This window comes from Polyodon spathula, chromosome 21 (assembly GCF_017654505.1).
Source record: "Polyodon spathula isolate WHYD16114869_AA chromosome 21, ASM1765450v1, whole genome shotgun sequence".
Lineage (NCBI taxonomy): Eukaryota > Metazoa > Chordata > Actinopteri > Acipenseriformes > Polyodontidae > Polyodon > Polyodon spathula.
Genome location: NC_054554.1, coordinates 10,400,403 through 10,420,045, shown reverse-complemented (window position 1 = coordinate 10,420,045; position 19,643 = coordinate 10,400,403). Strand labels below are relative to the sequence as shown.

Here is a 19,643-nt window from a genome sequence, read left to right as displayed (position 1 = left end):
GCATAATGGACTTTTAAACACTGTTGTATAGTTTTAAAGTTATACCGATTACAAACCTATAGCTCTTTGAGTGAGGTCGTTTAACAATGGTACATTGTCTCCAAGCTCTTGTGGACTGTTTTCCCACTTTCAGGGCAGTGTTTACAGAATTGACCAAAACCATTGTGCAGGGTCTCACCCTGTCACACACATTTTTCAAGAATCCAAGAGATCTTTCTGGTTACATTCAGAAGTCATCTATTCCCCATCCTGCAAATCCCCAGCAATGTCAAAAATGACATTTCCAATTATAGATGCTGTTTTGAAAGAGTCAATGAAAGAGTTTCAGTTCAAGCTTTGTGTTCTGGTACCTCAAATATACATTTACACAGAATATACACATTATAGGTTGTCTGTGGTTGGAGTCACAATCATGTCTATTAGTTAAAATAAATTAATAAGACTGGTGCTGTGAATTTGGGTACAGAAAGACAGGAGAACAAATGTGTCTAACGCAATTCTAAAAATAAAAGCACAATAACTGTTATTGCCAACGGCATGCAAAAAATTGTTTTATTTTTTTCTAGCAATTATTTTAGTTGCAGTTGAACAATTTGCACACAGTACATTTACCACAGTTAAAGATATTTGAAAAATGTCACATTTTACTGATCATTGCATGCAAAAAGAAAACCAGAACAAAAGAAGTTAGTTTCAGTAAAAAATGCATACTTGTATGAAAATATAGCAAGACTGTTCCAATGTATCGCAACAGCCTCTACCCAAACACTGCCTGATAACTGAGGATGTAGGCATCATTGTAGACGTAGAGCATGCGGTTGCGCGGATTATAGTTGAGGTGCTGGATGTTGGTTGAGATCTTCTTGAAGGGAATGGCTAATGTGGACCGTTCAACCCCAGTTATGGTGTCAAAGGAGTAGAAAACCTCATCATAGCTGCTGTCAATGAATCGTGTGGCATAGAGCACACCACAGGCCATGAATGCGTTTGTGATGATCTTTTTTTGTAGCGAGGTGTACCATGTTTGGAGCAGGGTGAGGTTGCCGGCGTCCAGGCGGCTGAGGATAATGTTGCCAAATTTCGCCTGGGATGTGTAGATAACCCACAGGCCTGACTCGTCTGTGGTCAAGTCGATATCTGTGTATAGGAAGCAGGAAGAAGGTTGGCAGTAGGGAAACTTATTGTTGCTGCCAGCCCCTGGCAATTCCATGGTACTGATGTTTTTGTAGGTCAGGTCAAATCGGCACACATGACTGGAGTAGTAGCAGTTGTAGTAATAGGCGTTGTTGTATATCACAGAGCCTGGGCCCATTATGGAGTTGGTGGCAGTAGTGGATGAAGTAACTGTTATATCTTCTACTTGCTTAGCAGCAACCAGGTCGCTGTGGCTGTTATACATCCGGATATAGTTGCCATAGACATTACTGCTGGTCAGGACCACCAGCCAGTGCCTGTCTTCCTTGCCAGGGGCTGGTTTGGGGTCCATGCCCCAAGCTCCATAAGGGTAAGAGGTGCTGTATTGGGTTACCATGAAGCTGTTGGGACCAGTTATGTTCAACAGTCGGCCAAAGGGGCAGTTTCCTAGGACACAAACCAAGTTGTATAAATGAAAGAGGACTGTATATCCTTTTTCTAAATCTCTGTAGCTGTTCAGCCCCTGGAAGTGGTGAGACTAGATCAGCTACTCCACAACTGATGCCGAAGTGCATCCACCACTGGAAGCAAATTAGACTTTCAAGGAAAATAGGCAACTTCTTGGGTATATAGACTGACTGGACCTGTCTACTCGATTGGATTTGGTATCCCCCTCGTGTGGGAAGGGTTCTCCTGGTATGGATCCCTTGATTAATGTTTACTTGAAGTGATTGTAGCGAACACAAGAATTTCATAAATCCTACTATACCTGCTGTGTACTTTAATTTGTTGTATAGGTCTCAGTGTTTTTTTTGTTTTTTTTTAGAGTAAAGATGTAATTTATTGTAAAAGATGATAACTGATACTACATTAGGTTAAACAAATCTCTATTGGAATGCCATGTCTGGAGGGTTAAATTATCTCCACCCCTTCAATGGCTTGTATTATGTCATTAATCATCCAGCTCCTTCCCATAATGATCTTAAATACAGGTTTTGCTATAACAGGTGTTTGTTTCAAAATAGCAAAATTGAGACCAATGATGTCAATGCAAGTGCAAAACGGGTAAGATAATTTTGTTAGCTACCAACACTTTAAGCATCATTACGGACCAAGTCCTCCCAACACTCTGCGCTTTTCTGATGGCTAATTCCATGATGAGAATGCATGCTTTCAATACGATAATGCACCCTTTCAATAGCATAATGCACCCTTTCAATACCATAATGCACCCTTCTGACCATGCTGGAATTTTGCATAAATGGTTTGAGGGTCATGACAGAGACTTCAGGCAACGGCATGGCCACCACTATCCTGCAATCTCAATCCAGCTAGGCTTGTTTGGGATGGACTTTAATGATGCATTTAATACTCTGCCTACCTCTCTCCACCAAGTGTGTGAACCTCTCTATATTGGCATTAAACTCCCCATTTATAAAACACGTTTCCAATGTAACTATTTGGGTTTTTTTTAAGCATTTTAATAAAATAATAGAAGATGTTCCCCTGGACTGTCATACCTGGAACTGGGGTTGTGACCGGAGCAGGTGTCGCCTTCAATTCTGCCTCACATTCGTTCAGGCTCCTTTTAAGTCTTTTGCTCTCTTGCTGTCTCTTCACAACATGCATTCGGTCAAACTGTTCAATCGCTTTAATTTTATCAGCCATGGTCTGCATCTGCATAAGAGGACAGACTCAGCCTGTGTGGATATACGGTACATTTCCTTCTGGGACAACATGGCCTTCATAGCAAAAATCCAGGAAACATTTAAAATGGGGACAAAAATTTTGAAGAGGGATTCCTAGAAGTATATACTGGAGTCCCTGTACTTGTCTATGGATATTACATACCACATTTATTATCTCTTTTAGCTCATGGTTTACATGAACTAGTAAATATGTCTTAGAGAACATCTTGAAATGGATTATTATTATTTTGCAAATTAATGTCCCCATTGCTAAGCCAATCTTTTCAACACATCTATACAGTACCTGCGCAGCCAGGTTGTCCTGGAAAGCCTTTTTGTTATGGCTGGTCTGGTTGAGCTTCAGGAGCAGGTTGAGGATCTCAGTCAGCTCGATTTCGATAATTCTTAGGGAGATGACGCTGTACAGCCCTGTGTCAAACTCAGCCTCAAAGTTCTTGACATCCTTCTCCAAGTTCTGGAGACGATAGTACAGGCTGCCCAGGAGACTGTCCACTTTAATAAACTACAGAAACAATATAAAGTAAATAGATGATAATGTTTAAGGTGACAATGAAGGTCCCTGACATGTATTAATGTTATAAAAATGAACTGTAGGAGGTTACAACATATTTTCCCACAAAGTAGTGTTTTCTTTTAGAAATGACCATAGTTGCATGGTGGTTACAAATAGATATAACCAAGAATCTATCAAATTTATTTTCTTTTATTTAAATTTGATTTTTTTTATTTTTTATTTAGAGTGCCCAATTATTTTCATCCAAATTTTCTCCCTAATGTACTGCAGAATGTTCAATTACACTCCCTCATCACAGCAGTTCCCCACAACAGCTCAAGAGAATCAAAGGGCAGTCCCTCCAATCCCACGAGCATTCCAATTGACCTGCACCCAGAAACTCGACTGGAGGACAAAGGTTAGCCCTGCAGCCCTGTTTCAACCAGTAGGGTCTGCTGTAGCGCAATGAGGAGAAGCAGTCCCTTACAATTTAACCTCCATAATCTATAGGATCTTCACAGCCAATGCTCTGCTCTGTCAAATCCCTAGCAAAGAATGACAACTTTACACATCCAGGATGCAAAGCAGTGCTCTACTGACTATATGACTCACCTTGCACACCACACAGATGTGTCTGTCTGTCCTACAATTAGGTTACTTGAATTGAAATTGACATTGCTAGTTGAACTTTACCCATTCAATTTGATACACAATATATCCCTGCTACAAAGTTATCTTGCAGTCGTGGGCAGGGCTATGTCTCACCACCTATCAGGGCATCCCCTGCCACTGACCTCCTGCTTGGTAAGGGTCTGTGTGCAGTTAGATGAGAAGCTGCGGGCTGTTTGGAACTCCTGCCAGGGGAAAGTAGCTCCTAAATTCTGCAGCTCACAGATACATCTTTTTAGAGGGGGAGTCACATCCTTCAGCTTCTCCTCTTCTTCCATCTGACCCTGAAGATGAAAGCAGTAAACTATAAATATATGTATTCAAGTGTTGAGAGATCTAGCACTACATTTTCATATGTGGTGGTCCTGAGTGATTTATTTTAAACTGCTCTCAATTAGGAATCTGTCTTTCAATCATTTCAAGCTAACAGGGTGAATTGCATTGTTCACACATTACACTATATTGCTACGCAGGTGTAAAGATCTAAGGAAAGTAATTCTGGGAATTCAGTTGTTCAGTTTTTGTCCATGCATTATGCTTGCTGTATAAAAAGTCCAATAAATGTCAGAGCAGCTGTGCCTGCTAGTAAAGGGGCATTTTTATCTCTTCTTTCAATTATTATTTCTCATCAAAATCTTTTGATCCACAGCATTGCTGCTCCCAAAGATTTCATTTTTCACGTTCATGTATCTTTCCTTATTTGTGCATACAGACAACTGTAAATAGCAAAAGCACCCAATTCTATTTAAGATCTAAATAAATGTAATGTTGGTGTTACACAAAATACTTTAGTCTATATTTTATCAATTGACTTTGTGAACAGGGCCCCAAAGTTCTTTTCTTTATTATACTGCAGACTTGAGGACTCCTAAATGAGAATTTGGAAACTCTTTATACCCACTCATGCATGTCAATTAATCAGTGACAACAGGTTCTAATTTGCAAAGAACAAACCAGAGAGCGGGATCTGATCTCTGTAGCTTGGGATCACAGGGAGGTTCCTTATCTACTGAGCTCTCTGCAGCATCTCCAGTGCTTTTACTGTGGCCTCGACAGCACAGAGCTCTGTGTGACTGTGCTTTAGCCAAATTAAAATTCTATAGAATCATGCTATATTATATTCTAGTGGGCTGGAGAGTCTTTCTTATTGATGCCCACATAAAGTATAAAGATCTGTGGATGCTTTCATTTCTCAATTCTGCTCAATTCTGCTGAATTCTGCTGAATTCGCGTCTTATTGGAACAGGGATCTGAATGAAGGCTCTGGTGGACCACCACGAGGGTGCCTGACACAGGGTGTGGCAAGTATCAGAAAGAGCAGTCTACGCTTTTCAAAGCTAAACAATTGAACAGTCAACTATCATAAACTGCTAGCTACCACTAACAGATGGCCATCTTGAATGTTTTTTGTTTGTTTGTTTTACTGTAAATCTGAAAAACTTACAAACTTGCCTTTCAATAGGGTTCTGAACCTTGGCTCTAGCCGACATTTGACCAAGTATCAGGTAAAAAAACAACACCTGTATGTTTAATAGTAGTTTCTGAGTACAATCTTGATTTTTTATTGATTTATGTTCAATTTATATAATTCTACTTCCTAAACTCTTATACTCTATGTTGCCCATTTCATTCCCTGATAAATCTATGTAATATATGTTGCAATGTAATGTAATGCTCCCTGTATTGCACAACATTTAAATGGGTCTATGTTTTACTGCAAAATAATACTTACATTCTTTGCCGTGGGGATTGTGTCATAAGCCAACTATTATAAGTGGTGCACTATACCCATGTTGTCATATAGTGGATTTTCTTCTAGTTTTAAAGAAAAAATATAAAACACAAAAAAATTAAGAAAAAGAATCACATTTATCACATGCACTCTACTGCATGAACTAGTTCTGTCTCCTAACAAAACCCCTACAACTATTACAGTACTTTTAATCCATCTCCACCAAGCATCAATGAAAGGGTGCTCTTACCTTGCTAAGACCCAGGATCAGCAGCAACAAAAGGAGGGTTGTGGAGGTAAACGGAAGTCCCATTCTCAGGGTGATCATATTGATGCGGATCTGAGACAGCAGGAGCGCTTTAACAGCCAGCACAGGAAACGAAGGAGGAACCATCTGAGGCTTGAAATGAGGGTGGGGGTAAGGGGAGTGAACTAGAAGATAGAACTAAACCTTGGCACTAATTCTTTTACACTGCACTGTCTTGACCCTAGGCTGAATAAGGGTTTGAATTAGGGTAAAATAGTACCTCTACACTATCAAGGCCAACTCGTGAGTCACTTTTCTTTGTTTCAGGCAAAGCGACCTCCATTCTCCCTGGTTTCCCCTTTTAGACAACGAAGATTTATAATAATCAAATCCAGTGTCATTGTGGGAATATGGGGACCCTGGTTCAGATCAAGTCATTCTGTAACAATAACCTTAATGCAGAGTTATCACGGCAAATCAAGCATGAAAAAGCTATTAATATGCTACATACGAAACAAACTGAAAAAAGTGAACCAGGTTGGAATGGTACAATGTACTGTGCTCTGTTTGTACTGCTGCAAACTGAAATCACAGCAGTCTCACTTTATCAAATAGGGATGAAGGGAGTGCTTCAGAGGAACCAACATTCACAAAGATTGCCTGTGCGCCTCCACTCCCAAGCCACATACAATCTGCTTATTTTATACATCACAAAACAACCCCAACATACTAACCCTAATCCTGCAACGCTATACTATTTTAATGTTTATCGACTTCAGGGAAGTTGGGGAATTTCAGTACTTTGCTGCAGGGAAGTCAGTTTGAGCAATTTGTCTCCTAAAAGGCCACTTTGCCCCTTTTTGTGCCAACTTATAGCTCTGCTCTGCAAGTTGAGTCTTTCCTGGAATTTTACCTTTTCGTTTCTTAAAAAAAACAAAAGTGATAATGTACTCTTTGTAGAGGGGGAGCAGAGAGTTCTGAAAAAAAAGAGAATGTTTGTATATTCTTGAAAATATTGAACCATCCTGTAAGGATTGGTACGAAGACAAACAAAGTTCTTTGGGGGTAAATAAGCTTTATTAGATTTTGGGGGAACTGGTCCCACTCCTTCCCCTATCGAAACCAGGTTAACAATAATTTAGAATCACAGCATCCCAAAACAACCATCAAACTAACAATGCACTTGTTGGTACCTTGCCATGTGCTCCACCTTAACATCTTGGAAGCAGAAACTATGAGGGGCCAAACAGAAAGGCTTTCTAAACCAAACTTTGACGTCATTTTTACACTTATGGAGACAATCCCATTTCTTATTACAAAAAAAAAAAAGTACATAATAAATATTTCAATAATAATTAGTCAAAACCAAATACAAATACTATTAAACCATTGTTACTGAAACAAAAACAAACAAACAACTATCCAGGGAAACACATTTAAACTGAAATATTTAGAAAAGATGCACACACTGCAATCTAACAGTACAGAGACTGCAGGGCTGACCGCAATATTGTAAGAAAAATTGATGATATAGTATTTTCCTTCTAGTAAAAATCTGGTTTTTCTGCAAATGTGCATTTTCTTATGCCACTTCTCCAAAATGAGAATTTCTTAATAAACCAGAAATATATTCTATCCTATCCGGAATAGGGTTGCCAACGGTCTGGTTTTAGACCAGATGGGACCATCTGTCCGCCCTAGGGCACTCAGACGCAGTAGTGAGTACACTGCAGAATGCTAGGGCTTCTTCCACAAGAGCGTTGTATGCCTACAAGTGGAAATATTTTCAAAACTGCTGCATGGCCGGAGGCCATCATCAATCAATCAATCCATATTTATTTTATATAGCGCCTTTCATAGTGGAACACCATCACAAAGTGCTTTACAAGATGCAGTAAATACAAGAAAATCCATAACACTTCAAATAGAGAAATGCACGATACATGTTATACAGTGGAAAGTACATAATACATGTGTGACGGGATAGCCAAAGTGAGGAGACTGAGACGGAAAATACAGCAAATAAAATACTTTTAATTAAATAATAATTACTAAACAAAAAGGTACGATGGCCAAATAAACAAAACAAACACAAAACACTGTTAACAATAAATATTCGAAACACAAAATACACTCTCACTCACTCTCACACTCACTCACTCACACACACACACACTCCCTTTTATACAGGTGCTGCTGCTAACTGGGAAATTCGCACCTCATCAGCTGCAACACTTTTCACACGTTCCTCACACAAACTCATTCACTCAGATCCACACAGCAGACACATGTCCACTCTAAACACCACAAAAACACAAAGACAGGCTGCACCCTGTCACAACATGATAGTAGCATAATACATGAAATAGTGCACTAAATACAGTGGGAAGTGCATAATTCATGAAATAGTACATTAAATACAGTGGAAAGTGCAGAATACATGACACTAACATAATATGTGGAATAGTGACAGCAGCTAATAACAGATATTAGGCTTAAGGTATCCCATGTATTGCTCTATAGCAGTTATTTTACAGTTTCTGCATGATCTATTAGAGGCGGGTAAATCCCACGCTGTGTTGAAAGTGTACCTAGCAGCCATATCCACTTGCCACATTCCCATCAACTCGGTATCCCGGGGCACTCATATTCTGGTGACACGTTTTCTAAAGGGTGCTCGACGGTTACGACCTCCTATAAAGGATGTCCTCCTCGAATGGAGTCTAGACATAGTACTGGAGGCTCTCACCAAGGCCCGTTTGAGCCCATAGATACCATAGAGCTGAAAGATCTCTCTACGAAGACAGCCTTTCTGTTAGCTATCACCTCCGCTAAGCGGGTCAGTGAGCTACAGGCACTGTCCGTGCACAGTTCCTGTATACACGTTTGAGATGATGGAAACAGGATATCGTTGCGCACGGACCCTGCTTTCCTCCCTAAGGTGATTACAGCGTTTCCCTCGAATCAATCAGTGGAACTAGAGGCTTTCCATCTCCTTCCCTTCGCGGAGGATTCGGATAGGAGTTTGGCATTGAGATGCTATGTGAATAGAATGAGAGCGCTGCGTCAGTCTGACCAGCTTTGCGCTTGCCATGGCGAACGGACCTGAGGTCAAGCCCTCTCTAAGTAGCAACTGTCCCATTGGATTGTGGACATGGTTTCGACTGTGTATACTAATGCCAGCCTACCCTCACCTGCATATGTTTACCAGGTTCTATTCTATGTATTTAATAAGCACTAGGGTCCTTGAGGTTGCACACTCACACTAGATGGTGGTAGCGAGATGTTTACCATAACTAGGGTTATGGTAATAATAATAATAAATGTTAGCCACACAAGCTGCTACATTCTTGGGTCAGAATAACAGACAAAAATTCAAAAGGCATAATAATAGGAGCATGCTATAGACCGCCAGATTCAGACGGTGAGCACAATAATCTGTTATACAATGACATTAGAAATGTGTGTAGCAAAGGAGAAGCCATACTAATGGGGGATTTCAACTTCCCCCAAATAAAATGGGAAAACCCGGTGGGTAGCGCGAAGGATGAAATAGAAATGGTGGAAATGACAAATGACTGCTTCCTAACACAATTTGTGAAGGCACCCACTAGAGGGGAGGCATGCCTTGATTTAGTCTTTTCAAATAACGAAGATAGAATAACTAAAACAGAGGTCAGAGAACCACTGGCAAACTCAGACCATAACATGGTCTCATTTGAAGTGTTTTTTAAATCCCCAAAAGTAAAGACTAAAGTTAAGGTTTACAATTTTAGAAAAGCAAACTATGAAGGCATGAAACAGAGACTAACAGAAGTAGATTGGAGTAAAATAGAGAAAACACCCACAGAAGAAGGATGGTTGTTCTTCAAAAATGTAGTACTAGAGGCGCAAAACAATTACATCCCTAAAGTAGACAAATCTAAATGTAAAACTAAATTGCCAAAATGGTTTAATAGATCAATTAAAAAAAATATTCAGCGAAAAAAGGCACTTTACAGAGCATTAAAAAAGGACCAAAAAGAAAGTACGCAGAAAGAGTACACGGAACTGCAAACGCAAGTCAAAAAGGAAGTTAGAAAGGCCAAGAGAGAAATAGAAATGAACATTGCTAAGGGAGCTAAAACCAATTCCAAAATGTTTTTCCAATATTACAACAGCAAGAGAACATTCAAAGAGGAGATTAAATGTTTAAGAGATACAAATGGCAAAATCGTAGAGGAAGAAAAAAAAATAGCAAATATGTTAAATGATTACTTTTCACAAGTTTTTACAAAGGAAGATACTGACAACATGCCCCACATGTCATCCAGTTCCTATCCAGTTTTAAATAACTTTAGCATAACTGAGGCAGAAGTGTTAAAGGGACTAGGAGCTCTTAAAATAAACAAATCCCCTGGGCCGGATGAGATCCTCCCAGTAGTACTCAAAGAAATGAAAGAAGTAATTTACAAACCGCTAACCAAGATCATGCAGCAGTCTCTTGACACAGGGGTGGTACCGACAGACTGGAAAATTGCAAACGTAATACCGATCCACAAAAAGGGAAACAAAACTGAACCAGGTAACTACAGACCAGTAAGCCTGACTTCTATTATATGCAAACTTATGGAAACTATAATAAGATCCAAAATGGAAAATTACCTATATGGTAACAGGGTACTGGGAGACAGTCAACATGGTTTTAGGAAAGGGAGATCGTGCCTAACTAACTTGCTTGATTTTTTTGAGGATGCAACATCGATAATGGATAATTGCAAAGCATATGACATGGTTTATTTAGATTTCCAGAAAGCTTTTGACAAAGTCCCGCACAAAAGCATTCTCAAACTGAACGCAGTTGGGATTCAAGGAAACACATGTACATGGATTAGGGAGTGGTTAACATGTAGAAAACAGAAAGTACTGATTAGAGGAAAAACCTCAGAATGGAGTGTGGTAACCAGCGGTGTACCACAGGGATCAGTATTAGGTCCTCTGCTATTCCTAATCTACATTAATGATTTAGATTCTGGTATAGTAAGCAAACTTGTTAAATTTGCAGACGACACAAAAGTAGGAGGAGTGGCAAACACTGTTGCAGCAGCAAAGGTCATTCAAAATGATCTAGACAAGATTCAGAACTGGGCAGACACATGGCAAATGACATTTAATAGAGAAAAGTGTAAGGTACTGCACGCAGGAAATAAAAATGTACATTATAAATATCATATGGGAGATACTGAAATTGGAGAAGGAATCTATGAAAAAGACCTAGGAGTTTTTGTTGACTCAGAAATGTCTTCATCTAGGCAATGTGGGGAAGCTATAAAAAAGGCTAACAAGATGCTCGGATACATTGTGAAAAGTGTTGAATTTAAATCAAGGGAAGTAATGTTAAAACTGTACAATGCACTTGTAAGACCTCATCTTGAATATTGTGTTCAGTTCTGGTCACCTCGCTATAAAAAAGATATTGCTGCTCTAGAAAGAGTGCAAAGAAGAGCGACCAGAATTATTCCGGGCTTAAAAGGCATGTCATATGCAGACAGGCTAAAAGAATTGAATCTGTTCAGTCTTGAACAAAGAAGACTACGTGGCGACCTAATTCAAGCATTCAAAATTCTAAAAGGTATTGACAGTGTCGACCCAAGGGACTTTTTCAGCCTGAAAAAAGAAACAAGGACCAGGGGTCACAAATGGAGTTTAGAAAAAGGGGCATTCAGAACAGAAAATAGGAGACACTTTTTTACACAGAGAATTGTGAGGGTCTGGAATCAACTCCCCAGTAATGTTGTTGAAGCTGACACCCTGGGATCCTTCAAGAAGCTGCTTGATGAGATTTTGGGATCAATAAGCTACTAACAACCAAACGAGCAAGATGGGCCGAATGGCCTCCTCTCGTTTGTAAACTTTCTTATGTTCTTATGTTCTTACAGGTAGGCTACCGTATTACAGAAAATAAGCAACCGCGATACTTCTAAAATATCATAAATCATATAATAAAACATTGCAGCGTTTGAAAATCGTAGTATCATTAATAAAGGTCGCCCTCGTATAAAAGCTGCCCCCTTTTAAGTGCCGCAGTCATTTTGATCAATTTAAAATAAACGCTGCGGCACCAAATTGAAGTAATATGGTAGTAGAAATTGATGAGATAGCATTTCCCCCTAAACAGTTTAAACTCTCCCTTCTGGTAAAGAAAAAACTAAAACAAAAAAAAACAAACAAAAAACTAAAAAAAATCAAAATCAGCAAACTTGACTAGTTTCTTAGGCCCACTTCTCCAAAATGAGCATTTCTCAATAAACCAAAAAAATACACACCCTGCCAGTAAAAACGAAACTTGACAATGACCTCCACCTTTAGACCTTTCGTTCAAATCTGGCCAAGTGACCGATCATAAATTATGAATGATTATCACAACAAAAGGGATGAGCCAAGTACTGGATTGATTGGTCAACATTGATAGGCCTACTAGATTTAATTCCAACAGAAGTGTTATTATTTAATTAGGTAGCTACATTTAAACTGCTGTATTCTGAAACAATCATTATACCACTGTAGGAGTTAAACTGAAGATGGGGTCTGGCTTGAGAAAGTGCAAAGTGAATATTTAATAAAAAACCTGCTTACAATGTGTTTCTATGGTTGCACAAACTGTTTTACTGCTGTTGGAAAACTGATGCAGGCCTAACCTAATACTGCTGCCTTTAATTTCAAGTCAAACTTCAACCACATGTAATACAACACACTCACTGTATCAGTGAACAGTAAAGTTACAATTACAAATGCATACTATTGTTCAGAATCAATCTGGAGAGCAAAGCAGTTACCTCAGCTACAGACATCATCTTATATTAGTCTTTTATTTTGGGAGTCTAATAAAAGTATATTCAAATAAAGGGTTTCTTGTATATGTTGATCAGTGTGTAATCTTATATCACCTCGCAACCTGACATGTGTGTTCAAGGTTGAAGCATAATTAAACCTTTTTTTTTAAATTTTTTAATTAATTTTGAATAAGATTTTTACATAGTAGGAAACCATCTCCTTATTATAATCAAACTGCTAGTGCTCTTGTGGTTTATGTCATCCGATACCAACAGTGTAATTAAAACCTTATTATGTATTGGTGAGTGTACATTATTTCTTGCAGTAGTTTAAATAAATATTCTATTCTTCAAAATACTGCACTCAGTCTGTCTGCCTTGACAGGGAAGTGTTATTCTGTCAGTGGTGAATGTGATTAGCAGTCTGAGCACTAAGCAAGGAGCTCTGGCAGGTCAGAGCTGGTATAAATAGGCAAAGTTTCGCCACATCAGTGTTTCATCAGACATGGTTTGGGTTCTGCTTCTCCTGATCAGCCAGCTGCCTCTTGCAGTGAGTACAAACCTTTTCTTTAATATTATTATTTTTTTTGATTAAACAAAGCATTGAGTGTATAAATTACCTAGCAATAAACACATTGAGAAATCCTATCTTGTCTTGTTGAGTCCCGTTTAAGAAAAAAAAAAAAAAAAAAAAAGATTGATTAATTGGTTACTCAATCAATCAATCAGGATTATTGTTATTATTGGTTTATTTGGCAGATGCCTTTATCAAAGGCGACTTACAGGTGTTACGGGGCAATATAAGGGTACAGTGCAAGAACAATATTTAAGTACAGTGTAGAAATAACTACTTAGGATTAAGACAATTTGTATCTACAGTGACATAATAGTAAAGCAATCGTGCAAGGATAGTGCATCGGCTGAGCATCCAATGACATGGTGCTTAGGATAGGCCCTTATAACAAAATACATTTTTCCTTTTTTTCACCTCCAGAAATAGAAGTAGCACAGCCATTAGCCAGATTCAAGAGAATGTTATGATATGCTGTCTGTCCACAATACAAGTTGTAGATAGACAATTCTTTAGAATAACAACATTCTGATTGTTTTAATGTTACTATTTCTGTTCTAATAAAAACAATGCTTTACTCAGCACCCCTCCTTTTTTTTTTTTTAAAAGCTCAAAAATAAAAAGGTTTACAAAACAAAATGTTTTTCAAATCCAAACATATAAATAGGCTGCAAAACACAATACATTAAATGGCTTGTTCAGAGTCAAACTTCAGACACATTGAAACAGTCCCCAGGCATGCTACCAACAGTGCATGGCTCAGCTACCCTGTCACATACAAATATTAAAACAGTAACTTTAAGATCATAACTGTTTTCATAGGGGTGTCAACAATTATACACTTTCTTCAAATGATTTGATGATGAATTTCGTGTTAGTTCGGTGGTACATGTGTGCTGGTGAGTTCTGGTCAGCTACACCACTGAGCACCTGCTGTTAACTAGGTTTCTCTCTGTAGGCATCCAGTCCTCAGCGTGTCAGGGGGGTGTTGCTGCAGGATACGTGTGTGTGCCAGATTAACTTCAGCGCCTGGGATTTTCCAGTGCAGGAATATGAAGAGCTGCTGAGTCTATTTCAGAAATGCACAGAGTCTCTGGATGAACTGAAGACACAGGCAAGTTACTGTAGAGCAGCTGTGTAAAATAATGCAGCAGGAATCGAGGAGAAGGGAAATTCTTTTAATAAACAGTGATGCAAGTGTAGGTATCCAGCATTCAGCTGTTTAACATGTGAATAGTACATTTAATAAAGAAACATTTTAATACATCATCTTTTTTTAAGACAAAAAATCTTTAAAAGAGCTTACTGGTACTGTGCTGGGGACTTTTGACACAAAGGTTTGGAATAAACTTTCAAATTGTAAGCTAACTGACAGAACTATGTACAGTACTAATGCGATAGTTGTGTTCTATATTAACCCATATTGAAAGTAAATACATTTTAATAATTGTAATTGAATTTATTATTATTATTTAAAATGTATGTTTTAAGACATTACTGTTCAGCCTATAATTTTATCCTATTGAATTCACACTTTGTAAATTAGAAATGTAACAATATCTTAACTGATTTTCAGATGAATTCATTATGACTGAAGTGAAATTAGTGTACTCCAAAGCAATGCTGTTCCTATACAGTAGTCTACTAGCAATATTTTGGACTCTTTGAATAGGTCCAGCTACTGCATACTTTTCAGCAAATTAGTTTTCTTTTACCTTTACGTCCAGACACTTAACAGCTACTGTAGAGTGCTTCAAGATGGTTTAACACTGACATTTTGGCCTGCACATATTTTATTGGCAGACGAACTTGACCCATTTCAAGATGCCTCTGTTTTTAGCGACCATCAATAACATTACGAAGCACCTGCGTCAATTTGAGTATATCAACAACCGTGGCCTGTACAACCCGCTCAACTTCATAGTCCTGGACTATGAGGTGGGTGACCTGGGGGGACAGATTGCAGACGCACACAAGAAGCAGACCCTCGATGCTTCCACAGCAAAGGGCCTGAATGCTGAGGTGAGACACCTTAACAACTACAAACACTACAATTAGAGCCTAATAGCATGTTGTGGAAACATCCCTTTACTGGATGAAATTGTTGCTCTGAACTTCTCTTTTACCACGTTAAATGCATACTGGTTCTCCAATGATGTTGAGCGCTGCTTGTGTGTTTTTCTATGAATCTCTATGCTTTATGCTTCATAATACAGCGCTTAAGGTCGCTTTGACATATTGGAACATGAATATTAATTTGATATGCAGCAACAACATATTATAGTACATACACTCAACCAGGCAGGAGAATATAATTAGACATTGTGTTGTAAATGAGCCACGGCCAATATGTAAATACATTTAAAAACAAAAATACCCACAGTACTGTGCCTGTGTTGTACCAGCCAGGCTGAGCTTACAACATCAGCCCTTTCTAAAAATGCTCTGATAGAAGGCATATTCAACTTTAACATTATTGCCATGTTTAGACCTTTTTATTGCAAAGTGTTGTGAAAATTAAATATTCAAGAAGTAACACCTGGTAGCCTTGGAATAATTACACTTGGCTCATGTTTATGAATACAGTTTGACAGTAAATATGCATTTGGTAACCAGGTGCTGCTACTTGATTATTATTTCCATGTACATGCACCTTTATATGTGTATTCATGAGTACTGATCATGCCGCCTTTCAGCTATAATTTCAATCTATGCTATACAATGTTTTACCACCTATTTACCATACTTTACCACACAGCTAGTGAAACTACTGCAGGGGGCCACACAATATACAATCTGGTCCTAAGTGGCATAAGATGCACCAATAAAAGGACCTTATGGTAACCCACAATCAAAGTTAAAACTAGTTTACATTTATGTAGTATGTCATTTACTAATGACTGAATGTGTCACCTTGCTTTGTTTCAGCTGAGCTCCATCAGGCTCAAAGTGCAGAATATGCAGAAATATGACAAGTTTAACTTGCTGGCCTTAAGAGATCACATCAGAAAACTTAAGAATCGACTGGAGTCGTGCCGCCACTACGACAAGACACAGCTGGGTGAGGATGGGGGGGCAGGGTGCTACACGCATTCAACATATTATTCAGTATTTTAAATTCATTCTGACCCCTGGTGGTCAAATGTATGTATGTATGTATGTATATATATATATATATATATATATATATATATAATATATATATATATATATATATATATATATATATATATATAGATAGATAGATAGACATACATACATACATACATACATATAAAAACACACACGTTATTTCTTTGTTAGTGAAAGCTATTAATTAAGAAGCAAGTCATCAATCATATCTGCTAAATGTTTAGTGGTAAACTTTTTGGCCAAATCCATAAAACACTGTTAACCTGTCTAACAGAAGTAATAAAATGACAGTAGAAACCCAAAACAACGAAATGTAGTTGCTAACTAATATATTGTACTGTATCTAAATAGTGAGGATATAGTTATTATTCACACCACTGCTGCGTAAATAACAAGAAAATGGTATATAGCAGTGCAGCCAGTATTGTATAATCCCTCAATATTAATCTAAGCAATATTTAGTTAGTACTGTATCTGCAAAAAATACATTTCAGATTGATTTATAGAGGGCTGGCTTTTAAGGGTAGTTTGCAATAGTGTCAGCACCAGTTTGTTAGGCTTCACACTTCACTTTGCAAGCATTAGGTGCAGTAATAGTTACAGTAGGAGATTAACTGCTGTAGTATTGAATATCCAGAATATCATCCCAAAAACCAGTGTGGGTTGTATTAAGTTAACCCTTTAATTACAGTGATTTAGTTACCTATGTTTAAGGTCAAGTTCAATCAAATCTGATTGTTGCTGAAACAGAGCTTATGTTTTTTTTTTGTTTGGTGTTGGCTAATAAAGATTTATTTCACACTGGGAAATTAATCTGGCAATGCATTAATAACACTATGTAACACAATTTTTGTTCCTGGGTAGTAAGTGTTATTTCCTAATTGCTTATGCCTCAAAAGTATAGAAAATGGCTATTATTCCCCACAGACTTTGCTTTTGGAGGACAGTGATATTTCAAAATATCACTATTTCCAATGGGAAAACGGGCAAATGTGTATAAATACAGTATAATCGTAAATCTCGAAAAACTACTCACTTCTAAATCTTTTGTAGTCATTTTTGTATTACTTTAGTATAAATACATGTTAATTTGGATTCATATGTTGTTTTTTTCTGACTTTATGTGAACAAAAAGACACAAATTTGCCCGTTTTCCCATTGGAAATAGTGATATTTTGAAATATCACTGTCCTGGTCACAAAAGCAAAGTTTGTGGGGAATAATAGCCATTTTCTATACTTTTGAGGCATAAGCAATTAGGAAATAACACTTACTACCCAGGAACAAAAAAAAATATAAATTGTTACACAGTGTAATACTGATGCTTACTTTAGTAATAAATCATAATTTAATCTATTAAAATTGGTTACTGAATGTTTTTTTCCCCAAGATCCCAAGCTGCCATGTGCAATACATTGATTAGTTTTGTAAAAAGATTTACATTTAAATGTACAATCAACTGGAATAAAATCTGTAAAAATCCTGAGAAGGGAAGACTAAAAGGGCATCATTTTTTTCCCTGTGTGATAAAGCAATGCTGGAAGGAAGGATTTTTTTAATCTTGTCTTGCAAACAGCACAAGTTTAGAGCGTATTGTAAATTAGTAAAATGTATAAAAAAAAATAAGCTGTAGTCACATTCCATTTAATTTTGAATAGCTTATTAAGAAAATTGCACAGGTTACATTTGGATCCGGTGCCTTTTGTTTGTGACGAATCTTCTCTTTTACACCTTTAGATCAATGCTCCAAAGCTTTGCTATCCAACATCAGCTCTCCAGTTGTCACCCAGCGTAACCCTTATGGTACAACATACCCCTTTGGTGCCTGGGGAAAGGAAAGTAGGCATGGTAGCCCTGAATTGTACTGGGTTCAATCTCTGCAGAGTAGCAATATGTATGGCATTACCCTGCGAACATACTCCTCTTTTCAAGACTTTGTGATGTCAACGAACCACAAAGACATCTCAGTGACGTCTTCCTACACCACTACCAATTCCATCCAAGGACCTGGTACAGTCTTATACAACCAGTCCCTCTACTACAACTGCTACAAGTCCCGCAACATCTGCAAATTTGATTTGAAAACCAACACCTTCCTGCATGGTGCTTTGCCAGATGCAGGTCACGATAACAAATTCCCCTACTGCTACTACTCCTGCTACACCGCCACTGATATCGACCTCTCTGTCGATGAGACAGGCCTCTGGGCTATCTATGCCACGGAGGAAAACTATGGCAACATAGTGATTAGCAAGCTGAATTCCGTTACCCTGGCCATAGTGCAGACCTGGAAGACAAAGCTTTTCAAGAAGTCCGTCACTAATGCCTTCATGGTGTGTGGCGTACTCTATGCCACACGTTACTTGAGCCCTAAGCTAGAGGAGGTCTTTTACGCCTTTGACACGGTCACTGGCCATGACACAAATACCCTGAGCGTCCCTTTTGAGAAGATCTCATCAGACATACAGAATCTCCACTACAACCCCACTGACCAGCGACTCTACCTTTTCAATTATGCATATATGTTGGCCTATGAACTTACATTCTGATAAGGAAAGCCTCATAAGTTTGCTTTCATATAATTGCATTTGCTATAGTCTCTTAATTATAAAAAAACATGCTAAAATCACACTTACTGTACTGTGCAATTGTCCATTTATGAAAGTTATAAAAATTTACAATAGGAATACCATTGTTTCCAACTTTTAGCATTCAGTTGTCTGGTACTTTGCAAATTCTGAATTGACAGGACTGTGACAGCCTTTTACACTGAGCTGCTGGAAGGCTGAAACAGGCCACAAAGGTGCCATATTGTGTATTCTGTTTTTGATATTTTATATAGAACCATACGGTCTGTATCTTAAATGATAAAATATATGGAGAATTAAACCTTATAAATGCATAAACTTTATGTACTTACTAAAATGAGAATGTACGAAGCAATGAAATACATAAAACTAACATTTTTATTATTATTATTTGAATAAATGTGTCAGTACGAATTTAGGTGTAATGTTTTTTTTTAAACTTATTTGTATATTTTAAAAGTAGATTCTGAAGGTTTCACTGTAGCTGCATACAAGTCAAACTTGATTCATATTACAGTACCATGTCCTAATTTAATTACGGCTCGCAAATATAGTA

At 37.9% G+C, this 19,643-nt stretch overlaps 2 protein-coding genes across 4 annotated transcripts; one reads left to right on the top strand and one right to left on the bottom strand.

The window, feature by feature from the left end:
• Positions 1 to 536: 536 nt before the first annotated feature.
• On the bottom strand, positions 537 to 6,367 carry LOC121296103 (olfactomedin-4-like). Of its 3 annotated transcripts, XM_041221306.1 has the most exons (6): positions 5,988 to 6,064; positions 5,738 to 5,820; positions 4,131 to 4,289; positions 3,127 to 3,345; positions 2,655 to 2,811; positions 537 to 1,581 (listed from the first exon to the last, which is right to left on the bottom strand). In XM_041221306.1, the coding sequence occupies exons 3-6, from the start codon at positions 4,281 to 4,283 to the stop codon at positions 758 to 760; spliced, it is 1,353 nt and encodes a 450-aa protein (XP_041077240.1). In that variant the 5' UTR covers positions 4,284 to 4,289; positions 5,738 to 5,820; positions 5,988 to 6,064; the 3' UTR covers positions 537 to 757. The 3 variants fall into 3 exon arrangements, with proteins under 3 accessions (XP_041077240.1, XP_041077241.1, XP_041077239.1); XM_041221307.1 differs by lacking the exon at positions 5,738 to 5,820 and having other exon boundaries at positions 537 to 1,137; positions 5,988 to 6,367; XM_041221305.1 differs by lacking the exon at positions 5,738 to 5,820 and having other exon boundaries at positions 5,988 to 6,339.
• A 6,883-nt stretch (positions 6,368 to 13,250) lies between these two features.
• LOC121296116 (olfactomedin-4-like) lies at positions 13,251 to 19,488 on the top strand. The gene is made up of 5 exons (XM_041221333.1): positions 13,251 to 13,346; positions 14,326 to 14,481; positions 15,171 to 15,389; positions 16,296 to 16,428; positions 18,237 to 19,488. The coding sequence occupies exons 1-5, from the start codon at positions 13,302 to 13,304 to the stop codon at positions 19,046 to 19,048; spliced, it is 1,365 nt and encodes a 454-aa protein (XP_041077267.1). The 5' UTR covers positions 13,251 to 13,301; the 3' UTR covers positions 19,049 to 19,488.
• The last annotated feature ends 155 nt before the right edge of the window (positions 19,489 to 19,643 follow it).